This window comes from Lygodium microphyllum, chromosome 26 (assembly GCF_053477565.2).
Source record: "Lygodium microphyllum isolate KBCC chromosome 26, Lygodium_microphyllum_v1.1.10, whole genome shotgun sequence".
Classification (NCBI taxonomy): Eukaryota; Viridiplantae; Streptophyta; class Polypodiopsida; order Schizaeales; family Lygodiaceae; genus Lygodium; species Lygodium microphyllum.
The window spans coordinates 131,742,394-131,765,118 of NC_141160.1; the positions used below are offsets into that span (position 1 = coordinate 131,742,394).

The 22,725-nt window shown below is 39.4% G+C and overlaps 1 protein-coding gene across 3 annotated transcripts; it reads left to right on the forward strand.

Moving 5' to 3' along the window:
- Window positions 1-412: 412 nt before the first annotated feature.
- On the forward strand, window positions 413-8,038 carry LOC148013815 (uncharacterized). Of its 3 annotated transcripts, none has more exons than XM_087668523.1 (6): window positions 413-924; window positions 3,304-3,417; window positions 3,623-3,714; window positions 6,643-6,773; window positions 6,981-7,256; window positions 7,798-8,038. In XM_087668523.1, exons 1-6 carry the CDS (start codon window positions 713-715, stop codon window positions 7,822-7,824), a joined length of 852 nt encoding a protein of 283 aa, XP_087524649.1. In that variant the 5' UTR covers window positions 413-712; the 3' UTR covers window positions 7,825-8,038. The 3 variants fall into 3 exon arrangements, with proteins under 3 accessions (XP_087524649.1, XP_087524648.1, XP_087524650.1); XM_087668524.1 differs by having other exon boundaries at window positions 414-924; window positions 6,981-7,113; XM_087668522.1 differs by lacking the exon at window positions 7,798-8,038 and having other exon boundaries at window positions 6,981-7,709.
- Window positions 8,039-22,725: the final 14,687 nt, after the last annotated feature.

A 22,725-nucleotide genomic window follows, 5' to 3' on the forward strand; every position in this document is an offset into this window, starting at 1 on the left:
GGGGAGCATATACTGTAGTGATTAAAAAAAAAAGAAAAGCGTCCATATTATTCGTGAAAAGATTTTGTCATGACTATTGCATAACCCAAGTTAATGCGAAGTAACTTAACTGAGACCTTCACGGTACTTCAACCAAGAGTACAAGAAGGCATAGCCCTTAAGAGCAATGCTGGTCAAGGAGAAATTCATCCTAGTTTCAAAAGTCGTGGAGGGCATGCGTGTTATTATGTACAAATGAAAATCGTTCCTTTGACTTGAGTGAGTTGGGTAGGCCAGTTGTAAAGGCCAAGGAACGCACGGAAGAGTAAACTTTGAGCCTTGAGGGGAACGAAAGCTTCGAAGTTCGAAGAAGCGGCAGGAGCGTTACTTAAAGTTTCAGTTCCATGGCCAACAAGTTTCTCTCGAGAGACTCGTTCTAAATCTTCTAAGTCAAGGCACGCAGCCTCTCTCCCGCGTTTCCCCCTCTGTCTGTCTGTCTGTGTTATATATAGACATACCCACACTGGCTGCACATTATAGGTACACACACACACACACACACACACACACACACACACACACACACACGGGTAGATCCCCTCTCTCTCTCTCTCTAAGTACCTACAGGGAACGTTGCTGCAACCATTGGTACACACCGTGATACCTGTGACCACATCTAAAGATCTCTCTCTCTCTCTCTCTCTCTCTCTCCCCCCCACCCTTAGTAAGGAGCATGATGAGAAGCCTTGCGATGGAGGACTTAGCTGCGCCCAAGCCCCCTTTACCTGCCTTCAGTCCATTGATACGACCTGCACTAATTGTAAGCAGCATCAGGACCCCTCCTCCATCGACTCGACCTTGGCGCCCGCTTCTTCTGCAGCTTGATTATCAGATACGAAGCACAAGCTTGCTCCAAGCCCGCGCTGCTACCCATCGTAATTACAGGTATTTTGATTTATTTTTTCAATTGATTGGATTTTAACATTCTTAAACGTTATATTTATCAATTATTGGGACATTCGCTCAAACGTTAGTTTCAAAATCGATAAATGTGCGGGGCATATTATTGAAGATAATAGTTACAACAATATGCTCATATTCTCGGAAGGAATAGTTACAACCTTTGAAAATCTCTTGTAAGCAACGAAGAGATAATATCTTAGTCGCGCATGGTGGAAGCAAGATGCCAGGCTGCACAACCCACGCTCGAACCACTACGCTGGAACCTCTTTTTAGTTGTCATTTTACAAAGACTAATGTGATTGATAATTAATGCATACACCTATCGAAAGCCGCCAAGGACAAATATTAGACTAGTTCTTTGAGAAGCATGCATATTGGCTTAGTAGCCTCATCTTTTATAGCCATTATTTTTAACACATCATGCTCTCATGGAAGGGTATAAATTTGCCCTCATGACTTTGAATGTGAAAGGTTGAGCCTAGTCGTACTTGTAAATAGAAGGTAAGGATGAATGATTGGTAATGGACTAGCATGATCACCATCTTCAAATGTTGGGATAATTAGCGTCGAAAACCTCTAGGCAAGCTTAAAAAGTGAGGAAATCTCAATAATCATGAGCAAGTATGGGCGATAAATTAGGTAGAGGTGGAAGACGTCCAATGCCTTCCCCTTACACGACATGGAAGAAGAAGATCATCATAGTATGGGGAGAGACCCCTTCTCATGGGCTCAATTTGTAAATGTGATTAGGGGAAATATGAGCTCAAAAAGGCCATTTACATTAGAAGTTAACTCCTTAGGCCATACAAGTATGGACTCAAAAAGGACCCTACAAATTGGAAGAACTCAACTTATGGCTTGTGAAGTAGGACAGAGTTTCATCTTTGTTGTTTAGAATGAGTTATGAGGATATTAAACATTTGTTTTGGGATTACATGGAGAAGAAAGCCTTTAGAACAAAGGATGTGGGCACTTGAGGAATATTGGACCATAGAGTACACTCATTTGGAAACATGCACTTCTTGCTGATAAACGGAACTTCAATGAGGCCATATGAAAGTTTGGCCATTATCAAGTCAACAAGTCTTGAAAAGAATGAAATGATTATACACAAACGAACTACTTTTTATAGAAAGAGAAGATTTAGAACTTTAGTGGTGGCTAAATGTAATGTAATTATGAGTGAGGTCTAGAGGCTTTTCAATAGCTTGGGCACAAAACAAAAATGTATTTAACGTAGCAAGGCACATATTAGCTAGGGTGTCTTGAACCTACTGGTTTATCTTTATGATCATGTACATATAAAGATAAATTGGGTAATCCTAAGAGACCACCATCACATTAAGAATTAAATCCCGCAACAAAGAAATAAAGTCTTATTTGATGTAACTTTTTTCCCAACCAATCAAAATAAACGAAGAACAACTACCTTTTCAAGGGCAAGCTTTCTAAAGTACTCAACTTTTTTCGCTTAACCTTTACATAGTATGTTTGTTTTATAATGAGGATATTGAGGATTGACACCCTTGTCTTAAGATGTGAAAAGCTGCCTTGTTAGAATTGTAGGTTATAGAAATACATGGAAATGCCACTTGATTAATGCAACTAATTATTGTAAGAAAATATGATTGAGAAAAAGAAAAGGAGTATGCTTTTCTTATGAAGATGCTTTTGCCATGTAAAAGCTCTCTTCTTTTGCAATCAAGTGATCTAATTTTCATTTGATAAGATTATTGTCATTATGGACCCTTAACAAAAGTAAAGCATAGGTAAAACACAAACATGCAGATATCATTTTCCAATGCCATTTCATTAAAACTTGCAAGTATCACTTAAGGCTTAGATCCCTCCTTAAGGTTGGGTTTGATCAAAATTTTTGAAGCCTAAAGCTTTCATGCTTTTACATCATATATAAAATAGTGTTTGGCCAAATGGACCCCATTTAGGTATGATCAAAGACACTCAAAAGATATGAACATATCACATGGTATATACTAGGCTACACTAGGGATGTGAATGCAAGTAACCAATTCGAGGAACCATTGCTCAAGGATTGTGTGTGCTTCTATGTGTACTCACATAGTTGTGCATGCATTTATCCTAAAAGCATTTATTTTCCTCATAAGCCGCCTAGTACCTACTATCCTAAAAGCATACTACATAAGCTGCAAGGTTAGAGTGTTGAGCAAACCCAACTATTTTAGAAAAGCACATGCATTGAAAATTTTCTTGATTAAAAGCTATTGGCACCAAAAGTAGTCAACATGGACTAATAGTCCACATCATATTTTTAATGAATTTGAAGAATTAGTATTTTCTTTTTTGATTGGAGCTTTAAAACGTTGCACATTTTTCTTGTAGTCATGTATCAAGGGAGACTGTTAACCCTCTTCGACAAGAAAACTACAAGTCAAGCAGCTCGCAACATGAACATCCCATTCATCAAACATTGCATAGACCTTTTCTCCTTCACATGTAAGAGTACGCTTCATCTTTTGACCTTTATAATAAAATATGTGTATCTTTGATGTAGATGGCTTTGTATTTTAAGTATTACATGGACAATAGGGCTTCTACTAATGGAGAATCTTTTGTCAGTTTAGTTTTATGCACCAAGCCAAATGATGTGTTACATGTATTCCCTCCTTCTTACATGTATTTGTTATTGTTTCATGTGTAGGGTCTTAGAGATCATAACCTTTTTATGGAGGCTTCCAACTATCATAGGTGGTGTGCTCAGGAGGGAAAAGAAGTTAATAGATACAATAGAAGGTAGAGCTACAACAAAAAATGCACATATTTCTCTTTTGACTGAAGTAGTTACTCATATTCATCTTAGTAAAAGGGTGCTTAATGTATCATTGCTTTATCAATATGTTTGTACGTAAGTTATGTATGTACAAATTAAGTTAGCTAGAGATTCAAATCATCATGGATGGTGGCTCAATGCGTTTGTGTGTGTGTATGTGTGTGTGTGTTGAAACAAAGTAGTAGGAACATGAGCTAGAATCAGAAGTATAACAATATGTTACAAGAAAAAATTAGTTGAGACAAGGTTCATGCTTAGAGTACTTCATTGTAAAAATTAAGAAAGTAGATTATGTACATAAGAGAACCCGTAAAGCGAGATTCATGAAATACCATGACTAAATCGTAACAACTTCAAAACATATTACATATAAGATATGAAGAGGTTGCACTTATTGCTTGCAAAGTCGGCCAAGTAGCTGATTAATAAGGACTAATGCAAGAAAACCTATGTTGCTTGCAGGTGCTAAACACACAACTCATTGCCATTCCTATCACCATATCCAATCAAATACCTTTTTCATGTCACATCTATGATATATATAGTTGACCCAACCTTTGAACACCAACTGCATCATTTGTGGTACATCCTAGGGTGTCTTCTAGTTTGTTGAGTAAAGGAATTAAGGAATATCAATTTCTACTGCCATACAAGTTGCATTGTAGGTGATATTAGAGATAGGGATGGGTGGATTGCCTAGATAGGGAAGTTTGATGCTGTCTTCAAAGTAGTAGGCAAGTGAGTTTATTTTAAAGCATGATTCCCACCAACATGAAGAATACCTGGTAGCATCCTATAGTAAAGCCATAGCTTCCATACATTTGGGTCTTAAAAACCCCATGTGCATCACTAGTGTTCTCTGTTGCCTCAAAGACTTGCGGCTTTATTTTTGCAAAATAGCATATCAATTCTAGGGACTAGAGCTTCCATGGAAACATGGGACAATAATGAGTAGAGAGAATGCTGATAAATTGGTAAGAAACAATGGACAAAATATTCTACAAAGAGTTGGTGATATACCTAGCATGCTCAAGATGTAAATTTGGCCAATATCTACTTGCACGATCTTTTGTAGGGAGCATGACAATGCCTTAGAGAAAATGGTGTACCACATCTTACATGACATCAAGAAGCAACCACAATATCATTATATGATCATGGAATTTTTGTTGTTGTGGAAGTGCGTAGTCCAAGAAGATATAAACTCATTCAAAGCCTACTGAAAGGCTACATAGCAATGAGTTCTTATGCTCAAAGATCATACTGATGCTAAGGATGAGTGGGTAGTTCTTCTCAAGACTAATTATAGACAAGTAAATAAAACATGTGTGCAATAAGGTAGTGACATGAGCACGAGAAGTGATGGATGGCAGGCCATACCACTTATGCAACCATAGGATCAAGTTTTAGAAGGCTAATGTAGCCAAAGGTTAATATCAGGCTAGAAGAGTGTGCAAGAAGGCTGCCCACTTTGTGAGGTGTGCATTGCCATTGCCTTCTTGCATTGATGATCATGGGCTCAACATTGTTTCTCCACATTATAGCCATTTCTATTGCAAGAAATAGTGGCATGTGTGATGTGTATCCCATGTTACAATAGAGGAGCTATTAAAGCCTGCTAGGTACCAATATTAGCACCTTCTAGGTACCAATATTAGCTTGGCAAAATGTTAGAAAGGCAACCTGTCAGGTAGTACCAACATTAGTGCCATGATAGGTGAAGCCAACATTATAGGAATTATATAGTGCTATTATTAGAGGTGGATTCAACATTAGATGAGAATGGCAGCTGGTATGTTGCTAAGCCATTATAGGAGTATGGTTGTATTATATCATTTTGGTTGTGCTATTGACCATGGGGTTTAATTGCACCCCATTTTTAGAGTATAGTTGTGCTATGAAAGAGTAGAAATAGGGAAATTCGTATGCTAGGAACTTGTGAATGCTTCTAGGATAACATCCGCAACATGGATACTCTGAGTTTGACCCAATCACGAGTGTCATAGGACATGGTAGGGTAAGGATTTGGACATGGAGTGAGTGTGTGTGTGTGCACATGTGCATGTGCATGTGTGTGCATGCATGTGCACACATGTACATGTGTGTGTGGCAAAGATGTGCTTTTAGGGTCAATGTATCAAAAGTCCATGTAGCAATTGTTTTTGTGGGATTCCTTTCCCACATACTTTTTTGGCTTAGGTGAACCTCTTATGTACCTCATGTTATGACAAAAGCACTACTATGTTATTGAAATTTCTTTTTCTTAGAAAATTGTTATGCATGACACCTTGTTTAGACTCAAAATACTAGGAAACTCAATACCTTTTTTCAAAATTTTGACTCAACCCCCTTAAGAAATATGTGTATGGTTACTACTCCTAGCATGATTGCACTGCTTCATTTTCTTTGAACACTTGTTGCCTCATATCTCCTTATATGATTTAACTATAGCCCTGAAGCTATAGTTCACCTACTACTTGGGATGTGGTTGTAACCCTATTTTGAAAACTTGGGTGCTAATGATCACCAAGATTTTTGGGTCTCCCTTTAGACTAGGATGTGGTCATAGCCCTAGCATTTAAATTTGGATGCTAATGGTCAGAAAGACTTGTGTAAATGTGCATGCATGCATGTGTGTGTGGGTGATTTGCATGCATGCCTGTGTGTGTGTGTGTGTGTGTGTGTGTGTGTGTGTGTGTGTGTGTGTGTGTGTGTGTGTGTGTGTGTGAGTGATTTCATCTAAGATAAAAAAGCAACTTTGGACATATCCATACGTATGTGTATAACTTTGTCTTAAGATCATTCTTCCCTCCCCCCCATACACACAACACCATTATGAACCACATTAGCTTATATATTTCCATACTAAAGTTCACTACTATGTTTTATAGAGGATATTGAGGAGGGAGCAGATATTGTCAAAATTGGAGCAAAGGTTGTGGAGGAGGTGGCCGAAGGCTTAGAAAAGGTTGCCGAAGTGGTAGACAATGATGCTAAGAAAGTAGATGCACTTATGGATGAGGTAACATGCTGAAAAAAAGAACCAATGAAATGGTCTATAATATCCTCATAACATCATGTTTATCTTGTTGCATATGTTAATTTTCAAAATTTGTAGTGAAACATTACTGCATCATATGTGCAATGCATCATATTTGCCCAAACATATTTTTTTGATAATCATATTTAGGGGTTCAACATTATTTGACTAAATTAAGAATTGTACCAGGTAAAAACAACAACCAAGACTACGCATGATGAATTAGAAGATGCAATTGGTATGCTCGAAGGATCAATCCAAGATGTGCAAAAGGACGAGGAGGAAATCAAAGAGGCAAAATCTAATATAGATAAAATAAAGGGTAAAGATGTTGCCAACACGATAAAAGAGCATGAAGGATCGATGATAGGCACCAACTCATCCTCTATGTCAATACCTCATACAACGTGGAGTACATTAATTTTTCCTAAATTGATATATGTGCTTGAGATATTAGCATCAAACGTAATTGACTTCTTCTCTCAAAGCATATTCAACTCGTGGTTATTAAAAGTGGGATTAGTAGGTTTCAGTTTTTTGGCCTTCTTCTATCATCAAGATATTTTAGCAATGTCCATTATCCCCCATATTTTGTAACCACTTGATATACATGCATGACATACCTTGTACATAACTTCATCACTTAATTTTTTGTATTCTTACTATTCATATCACAAAGCTTTCTATCCTCACTTCAAGCATCATTGTAATTGTTTCAAATATCCTACTAAATCTTGCATATGAATTGCAAATACTCTAGGGGTTTTCCCTTTTCCATTATTTGACCACTTCTATAATGCCTTTTAGAAGTTCTTAATATTAACAAATACTAATATCTTAGTGTGTTTTTTCTACTTATGTCTTGATTTAAGGTGAGTTGAGGAAATGAACTCTATAAAAATGCAAAATTAGGAAACATATAATTTGTGAAATGTATAACTATGATTTTTTTCTACCCTTGATTAAAAGGAATGAAGCCATTTTAACTACCTTGTGTTTGTTTCAGTGGTCATTTGCAAAGAAAAGAAGGTAACCTGAAATGGAAGTCTCATCATGATGAAAGTATGATAATACCAACTTGACAAGATCATAAGGAGAATAAACAAGCCCTCATATATTTCATGCCCATACAAGATCATTGTAGTAGCCCATGGCTTTCAATAGGAAATATAGATGTCCCCAAGTTTCATAATAAACAATACTTCTACTTTGTAAAATTTCTAATAGTAACTTGACCTCCTTTTATCCTAAACTAATAAATGCACTAAAATAGCAAAATGTGACCTTGGTAAGAGTAAATGTTGAACATAATAAGCCCTATCAAGGCATCAACAAAATGTGACCTTGGTAAGAGTAAATGTTGAACATAATAACCCCTATCAAGGCATCAACATTGTGCATACAAAATCGCTTGGTAAAATTATCTGATTAATTTTCTAATTTAAATGATTGTTACACATGATATAAGTTCGAGGCTCGCTAACAATCTTATGAAGACACATGATGTACATCCTAGATGTTAATATAAATATTCTTCTAGGCAAGGAAATCAAATGATCAAAGTGCATCAAAGGTAAAATGGCTTCTTAAGGCTCCATAAAACTTGGGTAAAGAAAAGGGACTACGTTTTTAACCTAATAAATTTGGCCAATTCTCTTCAAAAGCACATGCCAAATTAGTGATTTGATCATCATCTTCACCTTAACTTTAGGTTACATATTGCCACTTTCTTAACTACCTTTACTTAGCTTATAAAGCATTTGCATTCAATTCACATGTGCATCCTCATATATTGTCAAGGTTGGTATATCTCTAAGGACACGATTTATTAAAACCTATATATTTGTAATACGTTGATGCATGAAGGAGAGCTCTTTCTTTAAGAGTATGTCTTTGATGAAACATAAGGCTAAATTGCATTTATAAAAGACACACCAAAGGATCAAGACATGGTGGTAGATAATCGTCAAGTTGGGTCAATCCTTAGTTGCATGCATGCACGTGCACGTACACACACGCATGCACGCACACACACTCACTCACTCAATGAATAATGAACATCAAGAGTGAGGGAGATTGCTAGAAATGACACATCCACTATGTGACAATAATGAATGGAAGTAAAACCCCTACGATACTATACACAACACCCTAAGAGGATGTTCACATGAGAAAAACCCTTCTCTATCTAGAATATAAAATGCACACATGGATAAGGGAGGTTCATTCCAAAGCAACCAAAGTAACACAACAAGTTTAGAAAAACCCCTTGGAATGAATGATGTGAATATATACAAGGAATGGTAGATCAATCCCTAGCCTCGTGAAATGCTTCAAACTTTTCTCTCTCTTGAGCTTTAGTATAGATCTACCAAATTATGATGTGTAAGCTTATAAACTAAGTAATTCTCCCCTAAATGAATCCTCTCTTTGACAAATAATAATGCCGTCAATGTGCTTAGTGAAAGCATAAGACACTAGATTCTGTCTAATTGGCATGGCACTTTGATTGTTAATATAGATGAGAGTGGGCGATTGTTGTCCCACACTGAGACAACCAAAAGGAATTTTAGCTATATACATTCCAATTTATATATAAATGTTTTCGTATGTTTAGCATTATAGTTAGATGCGGGCACTACAAATCGCTTCTGTTGAGATATCGAGCTCCACTCGTGATACGCCAGGGTGACCGTTGTGTATTTATGTCACCGACTTGTCAGTTGCAGATGCGGTTGGTACACCGCCCATGAATAATAGCTACATGACAGCTATCCTTATCTACTCTAGTTCGTGGCTCAGTTAGTATGCCACCTTAGTTAGTTGAGTTTGGTTTGAGACCCATATATAGGGTTCTTTTATTTCTTTGTAAGTGAGTTCTTTTGGCTTACACAACTAAGAAGAGGAAAACTGTTTTCAACCTCCACCCTTGTGTGTATTCCCCCATTGTGCAAGCAAGAAAGCTACAAGTGAGACTCCTTCCTTCTCTCCCACAATCTTGACATGGTATCAGAGCCTTGTTCGTGGTAAGGAGCTCAAGAAAGCAAGCCAAGCTCGCGGTGGTCTGGTAAGAGGAGCAGTGTTGCTTTCATTTTCTGTTTTGGGAGCAGATCTCTGCAGGTAGCACAGCCGGAAATTGGAGGAGTGCATTGTCTCAGGTTGAGACGCCCTTCGCGATGAAGCAAGAGAGCAGTATATGCTGCGGGAGAGGGCTTTAGCCCTTGGCGACCCTATTTTTTTTATTTGAGGCCATTTCGGGGCCTGTTTTGGAGGCGGAAGTTTTCTGCACGCACTCAGAAAAAAGCCCAGTTTTATGCTGTGCAGCCATTGTTCTACAGGTCGGTGAAAAGTTACTGTAGAAATTGCATCGTATGCTTATGTGCAGAGACATTGGGAGTTACAGAATCATCCTTGGTTCCTGTTTATGCAAAATCGTCACTAGGAAGTGACTGTGTGGTCAAATACCACTTTCGCCAGTTTTGCAGATTTACCCTTGTGAGGCTGAAGCTGTGTTCTTTGCAGTGACAGAACTTTTTGCAGTATTCTGTAATGGCGTCTGATTCTCTCTCACAGATTGTCACTGAAAAGCTTGACAAGAACAACTTCCAAGCATGGAAGTTTAGAATGACGAATTTCCTTATGGGAAAAGGATATTGGGAGTTTGTTGCAGGAAATGAAGAAGAACCAGTTCTTCCTGATGTTCCCAATTAACAACAGATGCAGGCATTCAAAGCATGGCATGAGAGAGCCAGGAAAGTTATGTACTGGCTGTCTATCAGTATTTTAGACTCTATGATTGTGCATATTCAGGATGCAAGTACGCCAAAGGAGGCATGGGATACTTTGTCAAAAATGTATAGCACAAATACGCAAGCCAGGAAAATGCAGCTCAAGCAAGAGTTGCATAATGTGCAAAGAGAAAATATGAGCATCAATGACTACCACATGAAGGTGAAGAAGATTGCAGATGTACTTGCTTCCATTGGGTCGCCAGTGGAAGATGATGATTTAGTTTCCGTGACCTTGAATGGTCTAGGAAAGGATTATGCACAGTTTTGAACATCCATTTCCGTTCGTGAAAGATTTCCTGACTTTGAGGAGTTGATTGCTCTTCTAATTTCTGAGGAGCAGAGAAATGGTGGTGCATCTTCTTCAGGAGGAACTTCAAAAGAAGCTGTCTTCTACTCAAATGCTGGAAGAGGTAGAGGCAGAGGTAGAGGAGGCCGATTTGGAGGCCGTGGTAGAAATCAGAATATGCAGCAAACTCAAGAAAATCAGTCCTATGGAGGAGGACGTGGTAACTCTAGAGGCAGGGGGAGCCAAAGAGGTCGTGGTGGATGGCAAAGAGGCCAAAATGCAAACAGTAATGTTGAATGCTACTACTGTGGTAAAATGGGTCATATGGCTAAAGACTGCTATAAAAAGCAGAATGATATCATGAATGGAAAACTGCAACAAGGGAATTATGCATCTTCTAGTAGACAGGGTGATGACAGAAATGAGCATTTGTTTATGGTGCAGCACATGAACAATTCTGTGACAAGTGCAGAAGAAAGCAATGATGTATGGTATGTTGACTCAGGTGCATCAAACCACATGACAGGTCATGCAGAATGGATGGAGGATGCAAGGAAAATGGAAAAACCAGGATTTGTGGAGACTGGTGATGATACTGCACATCCTATTGTGCAGATTGGAAAAATTCCTTTGTCTATGCAGGATGGGAAAAAGAAATACCTGTCCGATGTATTTCATGTCCCGAATATCACCAAGAATCTGGTTTCTGTTGGTCAAATGGTTGAACAGGGCTTGCAGGTCAGATTTAATCCTCATGGATGCTTTGTTGAGGATATGAAAAATAAAGGTCGCTTGATAGCAAAAGGAAAGAAGAAGGGCAGAATGTTTACATTGGATGTAGACATGTCTGAATTGAGTGCAGCAATGTTTGCACATGGGACCGGTGTAGTTGCAGATATTGATATCTGGCATAAACGCATTGGTCATGTTAATGTACAGCGACTTAAATCAATGCAGGCCCAAAATATTGTTGCAGGATTGCCTAGATTCAAGGTTGCAGAAATGCATAAGGTATGTGAAGCCTGTCAGTTTGGAAAACAGGCAAGGAAACCATTTCCTAGACATGTTCAAGAGAGCAAGAAGCCATTGGAATTAATCCACTCTGATGTGTGGACTACTAAAGCTGCATCTCTTGGAGGCTGTCATTATTTTGTCAGTTTTATTGATGACTATAGCAGAAAAGTTTGGGTGTATTTTATGAAAAAGAAAAGTGAAGTTTTTGGGCATTTCAAAACTCTTAAAGCTATGGTTGAAAAAGAAACAGGCCTGCAGATAAAATGCCTAAGGTCAGATGGAGGGGGAGAGTACCTCTCAAATGAGTTTGCAAGGTTCCTGCAGGAGCATGGCATAAAGCAGCAATATTCATGCAGTCATACCCCACAACAAAATGGAATTGCAGAAAGAAAAAACAGGCATATTGGAGAGGTATCTCGTGCCATGCTCAATGAAAAAGACTTGCCAGATTTTTATTGGGCTGAAGCAGTTGCTACAGCAGTCTACATAATGAACAGGACTCCCATTGCAGCAATACATGGAATGACTCCAGAGGAGAGGTATACTGGTAGGAAACCAGATATTTCTCATTTGAAAATTTTTGGTTGCATTGCCTATGTACATGTGCCAGATGAGTTGAGATCCAAGTTGGATCCAAAAGCTGAGAAGTGCATCTTTATTGGTTACTCTCTGCAGCAAAAAGGGTATAGATGCTATAACCCTTCTACTCGTAAGTTTGTAGTGAGCAGAGATGTTGTTTTTGATGAGATGAGTAGCTGGTATAAACCAGTAAATGTGATTGATGATGTAGATGCACAAAATGGTAATGCTGTACAGAATTCACAGCAGCAGTCACAAAATATTAGTGGACCTGGAGCGTCCTCTAGCAGTGGTTCACATTCTTCGCCATGGACAGGCAGATTGAGATCAGGAGAATCTTCTCAAAGCAATGCAGATAGTGGTATGCAGGTATCACGAAAAGGAAAAGAGAAGGTTGATCAGCCCATGTTTGATGTGAATGCAGGTCACTCTTATGTGGATGGTGAATCCAGTGGCTCAGAACAGAGCATTGATGATGAGTTGGGTATTCCTTCTATTGTTACACCTGGAGTAAGGAAGACCAGGGATGTTTTGAGAGCACCTGGGAGTGAACCCACTTTGCGCAGGTCTACCAGAGTTAGGTATCCTGTGGATAGGCTAAAATATGATGGATTTACAGCCATTCACTATGCATATATGGTCAAGGTGATATAGGAACCAGAACCCACTTCTTTTGAGCAAGCCATGGGAAAAGAAAAATGGGAGAAAGCCATGGATGAAGAAATGGATGCCTTGGAAGCAAATGCTACATGGGAATTGGTACCTTTGCCTAAAGGTAAAAATGCAATTGGCTGTAAGTGGGTTTATAAGGTGAAGCACAATGCAGATGGTTCTGTGAACAGATACAAGGCAAGATTAGTAGTCAAGGGGTATGCACAAACATATGGCATTGACTATGAAGAAACATTCAGTCCGGTTGCAAGGATGGCAACCGTAAGAGCAGTCATTGCTATGGCTGCATCAAAGGGATGGTCTTTACATCAGATGGATGTAAAGAATGCCTTCTTGCATGGTGATTTGCAAGAAGAGGTCTATATGGAGCAGCCACCAGGTTATGTGCATACTGTTCATCCTGAGTTTGTTTGCAGGTTGAAGAAAGCCTTGTATGGCTTGAAGTAAGCACCTAGAGCATGGTCTGACAAGATAGGACAGTATCTTGTCACTATTGGCTTTCAGATTGCCAAGGCAGATTTCTCACTTTATGTGAGAAAAACAGAGAAATGTATTATGCTACTTGTCATTTATGTTGATGATTTGATTATGACAGGTGACAGTGATGAAGATATCCTTCATGTGAAAATGCTATTGAAGCAGAAGTTTGAGATGAAAGATTTGGGAGAGCTGCATTATTTCTTGGGCATTGAGGTGATTAGATCACCAAGTGAGATACAGCTCTTGCAGAGGCAGTATGGATTGGACATGCTGTCCAAATATGGGATGACAGGCTGTAAGCCTATTTCAGTTCCTTTGGAGCAGAATGTGAAGCTGAGCACAGATGCAGGTGAGCTTCTAGAAGACCCTACTATGTACAGACGCGTAGTAGGAAGTTTGATTTATATGACTATTACCAGGCCAGATTTGAGCTATGCTGTTGGATTGGTAAGTCAGTTTATGCAGGCTCCAAGGAAACCACATTTGGATGCGGCTAGACGCATACTCAGGTATGTGAAGTCCACATTACAGTATGGACTATTTTATGAGACTGGGGTTCAGATACAGCTGCATGGATACACTGATGCTGATTGGGCTGGTAGTATTTCTGATAGACGATCTACCAGTGGATATGTGTTCTCTTTTGGGAGTGCTGCAGTCACTTGGAGCAGCAAGAAACAGCCTACAATTGCCTTGTCGAGCACAGAGGCTGAGTACAGGGGTGCAGCAATGGCTGCATGTGAGGCAGCTTGGTTGCATAAGCTACTTTATGATATGCATCAGTCTACAGATGGGCCAGTTGTCATTTATTGTGACAACATGAGTAGTATACACTTGGCAAATAACCTAGTCTATCATGCTAGAACAAAGCACATTGAGGTGCATTATCACTATGTGCGGGAGAGGGTTTTACTAGGTCTTATTGATCTAGTTTATGTCAGCACAGAGGATCAGGTAGCTGACATATTTACGAAGGCATTGGGCGTAGAGAAGCTGCGCAAGTTCAGAGACCTGCTTGGTGTGCAGAAATTGGGATTGAGCTCGAGGGGGAGTGTTGAGATATCGAGCTCCACTCGTGATACGCCAGGGTGACCGTTGTGTATTTATGTCACCGACTTGTCAGTTGCAGATGCGGTTGGTACACCGCCCATGAATAATAGCTACATGACAGCTATCCTTATCTACTCTAGTTCGTGGCTCAGTTAGCATGCCACCTTAGTTAGTTGAGTTTGGTTTGAGACCCATATATAGGGTTCTTCTATTTCTTTGTAAGTGAGTTCTTTTGGCTTACACAACTAAGAAGAGGAAAACTGTTTTCAACCTCCACCCTTGTGTGTATTCCCCCATTGTGCAAGCAAGAAAGCTACAAGTGAGACTCCTTCCTTCTCTCCCACAATCTTGACAGCTTCTTGCTTAGCCAAGATATGCATGAACCATCAAGGATACGAGTAGTAGACACTTAGATGTCAAAACAACCATCCTAGCCAGTATTTATGAATATCGATAAGAATGGGTGACTATTGTCCCACACCAAGACAACCAAAAGGTGTTTGAACCATATATGTTACAAAACCAAAATTTAACCAACCTTTTGAACTAGACCTCTCATAAATTTTAAGCTCTATAAAGTAATTCCATAATTCTTCAAAGTTTTTCATGTTAAAATATAAAATTTCTTTCTTTTTAAAATCAAAACAAGTACTTCTAAAGAAATCTAGCTGTTTTGAGAGGTAAAGTTGTTGATTCTTCAATTCAAGTGTGAAGTTTTTATTACTATAAACCTTCTTTATAATCCTACTACATAATGATTCCACATATTCATTGTAGAATATAACAAATGAATTGGCATATTCTTTGAATTTATTAACCCTTTTCAATCCTAAAGATTTACTAATTGTTTGAACCCACTTTTGCATGATGAAGTTCAAATACTCACACAAAATCAAATAATTCTTCCAATCATAACTTGGAGATTAAACATAGCATTATTTAGGATGTAACACCGTTATAGCTTTGAGGTCTATATAAAAGATTCTTAACAATACATGTAGAATAAGAGAACTACATCAAGGGTAGAATAGGCCCAATGAATGAATTCCTCTAATGTATCGAAAAATATGTTTTACTACTTGACTAGGCTTATTACGAAGGCTATGCATGAAACATCCCAATTGAGAGACAATTGAGAGACCCTAGACCAAATATTTAGCCTCATGTTGCACATGTACAAAAGGTAGCCAATAGCTTGCTAATAGAGAGAGGTATCAAAAAATATCCTACATTGTCAAGCATAACTTCTAGCCTATCTCAATGGGTGTAGAGATAGGCTTGCAATGTTGCATTTGCAAGCACTCAAGGAATACTCCAATATGATTGGACTAGTTTTGGACAACTATAGTGAATTTGATGCCAAGTGACAAGCCACTTTTAATTGGGTAACAAGCCAACCACAAAGAGATTGTTGTATCTAAAAGAAGTAAAGTAAAATAATATCTCCACTCTATCATACTCCTTCCAAGACCTTTCCTTATCTTACCTTCATGAATGTAGTCCAACTAGATTGCTTTTAAATTTTGTGGGAGCTCTTGCTCAACTGCCAAGACCCATGGACCGCTTAATGTTTCAAGCATTTCAAGCCAAGTGCAATGGCTACCTCTCACATAACCGTTCACACTCTCACACCTACAAGTGTAGTGAGCTTACCTTCATGCCCGATCAAGTTGCCTCCTCCCACTAGCTCTTCGATAGCTCCACAATCCAAGGTGCAAGCTCAAGCGAGTTTGGTCCTCAAGCTTACCTTCATGCCCGATCAAGTTGCCTCCTCCCACTAGCTCTTCGATAGCTCTTCGATAGCTCCACAATCCAAGGTGCAAGCTCAAGCGAGTTTGGTCCTCAAGCTCCAGGCTCCAAGCTCGTTGCTGCATATGACACAAGAGAGGAGAAGAGAAGAGAATTCACTCCCTCCTCCCTCACACTCCCTCTCTCAAACACAAGCACAAGCACAAGCTCAAGCAAGAAGAAGAAGAAGAATAAGAGCTAGTTTTAGCTATACACAAGAATGAGCTTCTTCATTCACTTTTTGCTTTTTATACATGCCCTACTCCTCTTGGGTGCCCATTCCTTTTTTACATGACCACTGTTCATTTTATCCTCGGTCCTCTTTCCCTTTTCCCTTCCTATTTACATTGTTCCTTCACCCATGCCTGTTTACATTTACAAATTGCATAGGAGGGAGCTTGGGACTCTTTTACAAGGATTTAGGGTGTGCTTTGGCTTGGGTGGTTGAAGGTTTGCCATGTGGATCGATGATGGGGCTTTGGGGAGATTGGTCGAGGAGAAGAAGCATAACAAAATAGATAAGAGGTTGTGGAAGTTGAGGAGAGATTGAGTGGGTGATGGGGCCCCTGATGTTGGTGGTCGATTGCGAGTTGTCAAATGTACCTAAAAAGAAAGAGGAAATGCTTTACCTGGGGTTATGTCTACCTCACCGTGCAGTGCATGGTGTTTGTGCTAGTGGAATTGGGAGTTGGGTCGCAAACCTCAAGCAAGCACGTGGTGTTGTTCCACACTTGAGAACCCAATTCATGTACAACAGGAGGTTTTGTGGGTGTGACTCAGGGAGACAGGTTTAACCCTAGGCGAGTGTAAATTCCCTAGGTGTGTTCTGCCCCCTTGATGTGCCCTAAGGGTGAAGTGGGGGAGGGGCTAGGGATATAATTGTCTCTAGGTGTAGTGTCTGTGTGGCATTTAGATGGTATATGAGAATTCCAGTTCGTCCTTTTCTTGTGCTTCGTCTTTTTTCCTTTCTTTGCCTTCTTTCTTTCTTTTTCTCGTTTTTTTTCTTTTTTTTTTTTGACATTTAATACACTAGGAGGGAGCATGCTAAAGATCATCCCTATGCTCTTCAGGAGCTACACCATTGCGAGGGGGCCTAAGGGACTTGGTAAGGAAGGGTCTGCTCTGCAAGTAGCCCTTCATGTTAAGGCATACATTTAGAGGTGTCATTGATAGGAAGGTGTGGTCGCTCTTGGTGAAGTAGTTATCATTCATATATTCGAGGATGGCCATGCAAAAGGAAGGCACGAGCATTTCCCTCATCATCAGATGGTCCATCATGCAGTTGTCAATTCGTGCATTTAGATTAAAAAAAAAGAGTGGTGGTAGTTGGGCCTCTTCTGTCGTGGGCTTTTGCTTGAGCAAAATCCTAAGTACCCTAAGATAATTACATGTAGTAAAATAAAGGTGGGGTCGGGGTAGAATGAAAATTTGTCGAGAAAGTGCAAGCTAGATGGGCAGATGCCCTAGGCACTCCTTTGGACTCCCTACATTCATGTTATAGATCCTTGGAAAATTGTACATGCCATGCATATCTAGGTTATAATCTACCCCTATTCTCCACAGATATGGCATGTAGATGGGATCATTGTGTTCATTTGGTACGGTGATACAAAAGGCCATCCAAGCATCAAGGTCAGAGTCCAAGATGCATCATTGCTATTTCAATTTTGCTTCTTATTCACTCACAGTCTTTGGAATTTCCCAAACCTTATCTTGCTAATAATCCGTGGGGTCTCTCTGCCACCTTGTAGGGAGTCTTGCGAGCATGATAACATGATCCATCACTCTTAGAGATAATACCCTATCGAAGGAGCAAGGGTATGGAAGAAGAAGTTGAATGGTTGGTGTTTGTTCTCCCATTGCTCCTAGACAACCACTTCATGGGCCCAATTCACTGGATATCATTCATCTCTTTGTGGAATCTGGATCTCAGGAACTTGCTATGGCTTTACTTGGAGTCTCCTTCATGCCAGATCCACCTACTCCCTTTACTTGTGCCTCCTTTCCACAACCCTCTTAGAGGCAGCTTCCTCACCCTACACTTCTATTTTTGCTTACACCTGTTGTGCTAAGCTCTCGGCTCTCGTGGCTACTCTTCTTCATCTTGGCCCCGCTTGAAGTTTGGCCCTTCTTCTCTTGGCAATTCCATTGGGGCTGTCCAATTTTGACTAGCCAAGTGTTGTCTGATGGAATGATCATCCGATGGGCCCAATAATGAGAATCAGACAACTTTTGGGTAGTTGGATGATCCAATTGTGGGAATTAGATAGTCTGCCGATTGCAATAGTGAAGATGGATGAAAACTTGATGAATTTTTGGCACAACACTCACCATGCTTCCTCCTAATCTCTAGCAAGCTCCAGGATCAAACAAGGGTTTAGCAATCAAAACAACTCACCTATAGCCTGTGAATGGGTTTGGTTGTACAAATTAAAGCTCTATTTGCCTCCATGTTGCCCTGCAACAACCTATCCAACTCCCTCTCTCTTTGAACCTTGAGTGTAGAAATGATCTCCCCCTTGCTCCCTTTGCCTCTTCAACCTCTTGTCCTTCAGTCTTCCACTCTCCTCCTCTCTTTCCTCTCTTAATGCCTTGAAGCCCCTTTTTCTCCCTGTTTTATCCTATTTTATAGTAGTAACCCTATTGTTTGTTTCCCTGTTTTCCCTAAGTTTTCTCTACCTAAATGCATCCAAATCACAAGCAAACACATAAGCTAATCCAACGTACTTACCTAAACCTTGAAAACCAAAAAACTTACTTGCAAAAGAGATTGAATGCCCTCCGATTCCCTCGCTTCCTACCTATCTTAAGAACTAGTTCGGGGAAAACCCTACTCCAATGCTCGATTCGGAGCGCGCAAGCATTCAAAGCTTGAATCAATTGGTCCTAGCAAACGGAACCAAAATTTGGGAACTCTCGCTCAACTACCAAGACCCACGGGGACCACCTATTGTTTCAAGCGTTTCAAGCCAAGTGCAATGGCTACCTCTCACATATCTGTGCACACTCTCACACCTATGAGTGTAGTGACCTTACCTTCATGCCCGATTGAGTTGCCTCCTCCCATGAGCTCTTTGGTAGCTCCACAATCCAAGGTGCAAGCTTAAGTGAGATTGATCCTCAGGCTCTAGGCTTCAACCTCCATTGTCGCACATGAGATAAGTGAGGAGAAGAGAAGAGAAGAAGAAGAGAGGAGAAGATGAGGAGCTTCTCCACCTTGGTCCCTCACCCTCACACTCACTGCCTCACTTCCTCACACTCACTGCTTCACTTCCTCACACTCCCTCTCTTAGGTACAAGCATGAGCACAAGCAAGAGCAAGAAGAAGAGAGCTTGTTATAGCCACACACAAGAATGAGCTTATTCATTCAATTTTTGCTCTTTATACATGCGCTACTCCTCTTGGCCATCCATTCCTTTTTTACATGACCGGTCATTTTAGCCTAGGTCCTCTTTCCCTTTTCCCTTCCTATTTACATTGTTCCTTCACCCATGCCCATGTACATTTACAAATTGCATAGGAGGAATCCTAGCGCTCTTTTACAAGGATTTAGGGTGTGCTTTTATATTTAAAATGCACCTTTTTCCTTTTGCACTCCCTTGGGCTTTTAATTTTCTTATTGCACTTTTGGCCCTTTTCCTCCTGCTTTTCATATTGGGCCACCTTTTTCCGCTTTGTCCTACGTTCTTTTGACTTTCTTTTGCTTTCTTTTTGCTTTCTTTGCACCGGGGTTAACAATTTTGTCTTTCCTCAAATCAATCAAACATTTAAGGTCTAACTATTTGAGTTTATGAATACTAATCCAAGGTTAATCAATAATTGCTTGGTCTCTACTTAGAAATTAGGATGGTAACCTAGGGAAACTATGGATTTTTCACATCTTTTAGGGGTAACTCCTCATAGAGTACTTCATACCGACATGTTGCAGTTTATTGAGTATATATGTGATTAGCTTTGTTGGGAATATTATTTTAATTGTTCAAATTATGAAGATTTGCATAGACATCTATTTTCTATTCCTTATTAGATTGCTCCATCTTAATAATTACATTGATTTTATAAAGATTGAAAATGAAATCATTCAAAACAAACAATTCTAACCTTCATTATGAAACCTCAAATTAACCCCTATTATGCATTTAAAATCCCCATTCTGGTTTTGTATAGTGACATTAGTTCATTGATTTTAATAATTATGAATTCATTTTGTTTCTACACTAAATAAATCATCCTTACCACATCCCTTCCTAATTTGATTTCAACCATAGACAATAATGAATTAGTACTACTCACAATCTCTCTTGCTTCTAATATACGAATTCTTTTTAAATTCCCCTTAAACCCCTAGATTGGAATTAGATTACTATCGGCTCTCCATTCATATAAAAATTGATATGAAAAATTCCACTATTAGACAACAATGCAAGAAGAGCAAGGTGGTAGAACTTTGGTGTAGGAGTTGCAAGTATCATTAGGAGGTGTGACTTTTGTGAGTTGTTTGAATTTAGTCATTGAAGAGTACTTTTAAACATATGTAAAAAAGTTATTACTTTGTCTTTGGGAAAAGGGAAATTGAGTTGTGAGTAGTTACATTAGTTTACACCACCACTTAATTCCACACACACACACGCACGTACACACACACAGAGAGAGAGAGAGAGAGAGAGAGAGAGAGAGAGAGAGAGAGAGAGAGAGAGAGAGAGAGAGAGAGAGAGAGAGAGAGAGAGAGAGAGAGAGAGAGAGAGAGAGAGAGAGAGAGAGAGAGAGAGAGAGAGAGAGAGAGAGAGAGAGAGAGAGAGAGAGAGAGAGAGAGAGAGAGAGAGAGAGAGAGAGAGAGAGAGAGAGAGAGAGAGAGAGAGAGAGAGTACACTTTAACATGTAAAGTTTTTGCACTTGCATAATGGAATAAGATGCTAGAGAACCCTACAACACTCATGGTATTTGTATATTCATGTTGTTGAGCTCGTAACTTCATGTATTTACTTCTACCTCATGATAATGAAGGGTTGAGAGTGTTTTATGTTTTAGTGTGCTTATGGTTTATGATGGTTGAGATGATCATAAGGATACTTATCCTAAGCTAGAGTGTTCCTCAATTGAAGAATGCTCTCCTAGATGGCAAGTGGAATAGATTTAGTAACTTGGAAATGTGCTTTTGTTACATGGTTGTTGTGTATGGAGCTACGGTACATGGTCTAAGGTGAATTCTTGGTGGAATTCATTGAGCTTTACTTTGTGGTAGGAATGATAAAGAAATGTTCAAAAGAACTAGATTCCCTCTAGGATCTAGGACTTCATGCCTTGGAGGGTGGATGGTAACTGGCATAAGGGATACAATGTTTGGTAACCTTGTCTATTTGCATAAACAATAGTGCCAAGATTGGAAACTCATTAGTGCATTCCCCTAAGAGAAAGATCTTCCTAAATTGAGAGGATGGAGACTATACATTTAAGATAAGCTGGAGAGTTCAAGATTAAGTTTCTATTGTAGTCATTACAAAATATGTCTCCTTAGAGGGAAAGATCGGATTGGTACTTCTAAAGTTGAGTAGTTCCAGACCTTGTATTGGTTTTCCACAAACTTTAAGAGAAAAGGTGTCATAGCATTTTGGTAAAATGATATCCAAAGTACATACTTGTAGCCTTGTGTGGCACCTAAGAAGAATTTTGATAGATGAGAGAGGTATCTATAATCTACCATTGAGAAAGGGCATAGGGGCTATGTGAGACTAATATTTGTTATCCTTGGTTCTCTTGAGGGTTTTTTGTGGGTTGTTCTTGGGGTTATTGTATCTAAAGTCAAGTCAATTGAGCCAAGCACTAAGCTGCTAAACCCAATTGATGCTCTTTAGTATCTAAATCGTACACATGAGAGAGGGTTCCCTCTATGAGCTGAGTGCTTGTTGTTAATGTTGTTTAGTCACTCACACACACATACATCACATAGTAAAAGACATCATATATGTCCACACATGACATGATTGACACATTAGACACACTACTTAGTATGCAAACACACATTAGTCACATCACTCATAGTTAGTCGACTCACACACTCTCATCACACTTTTGTGCCTTTTACCCTAGGGACCGTAGCTAGGGACCTTGAACAATATGAGGAGCTTAATGAGCATCAAGGTATCCTAGATTTCTATACTATGAGCTTACATATTCTTAATGTTTAAGAACCCCGAGACTTTGTATCTTGAGCTAACAATCACCCAGATACCCCACAAGCCTTGGTTAGAGGAGTGTTCATATTTTGACTTGAGC

Coding starts and splice junctions, on each gene's coding strand:
- LOC148013815 (XM_087668522.1), top strand. CDS start 713: ATGATGAGAAGCCTTGCGATGGAGGACTTAGCTGCGCCCAAGCCCCCT. Junction 3,715..6,642: donor GTTAATAGATACAATAGAAG/GTAGAGCTACAA, acceptor TATGTTTTATAG/AGGATATTGAGGAGGGAGCA. Junction 6,774..6,980: donor TAGATGCACTTATGGATGAG/GTAACATGCTGA, acceptor GAATTGTACCAG/GTAAAAACAACAACCAAGAC.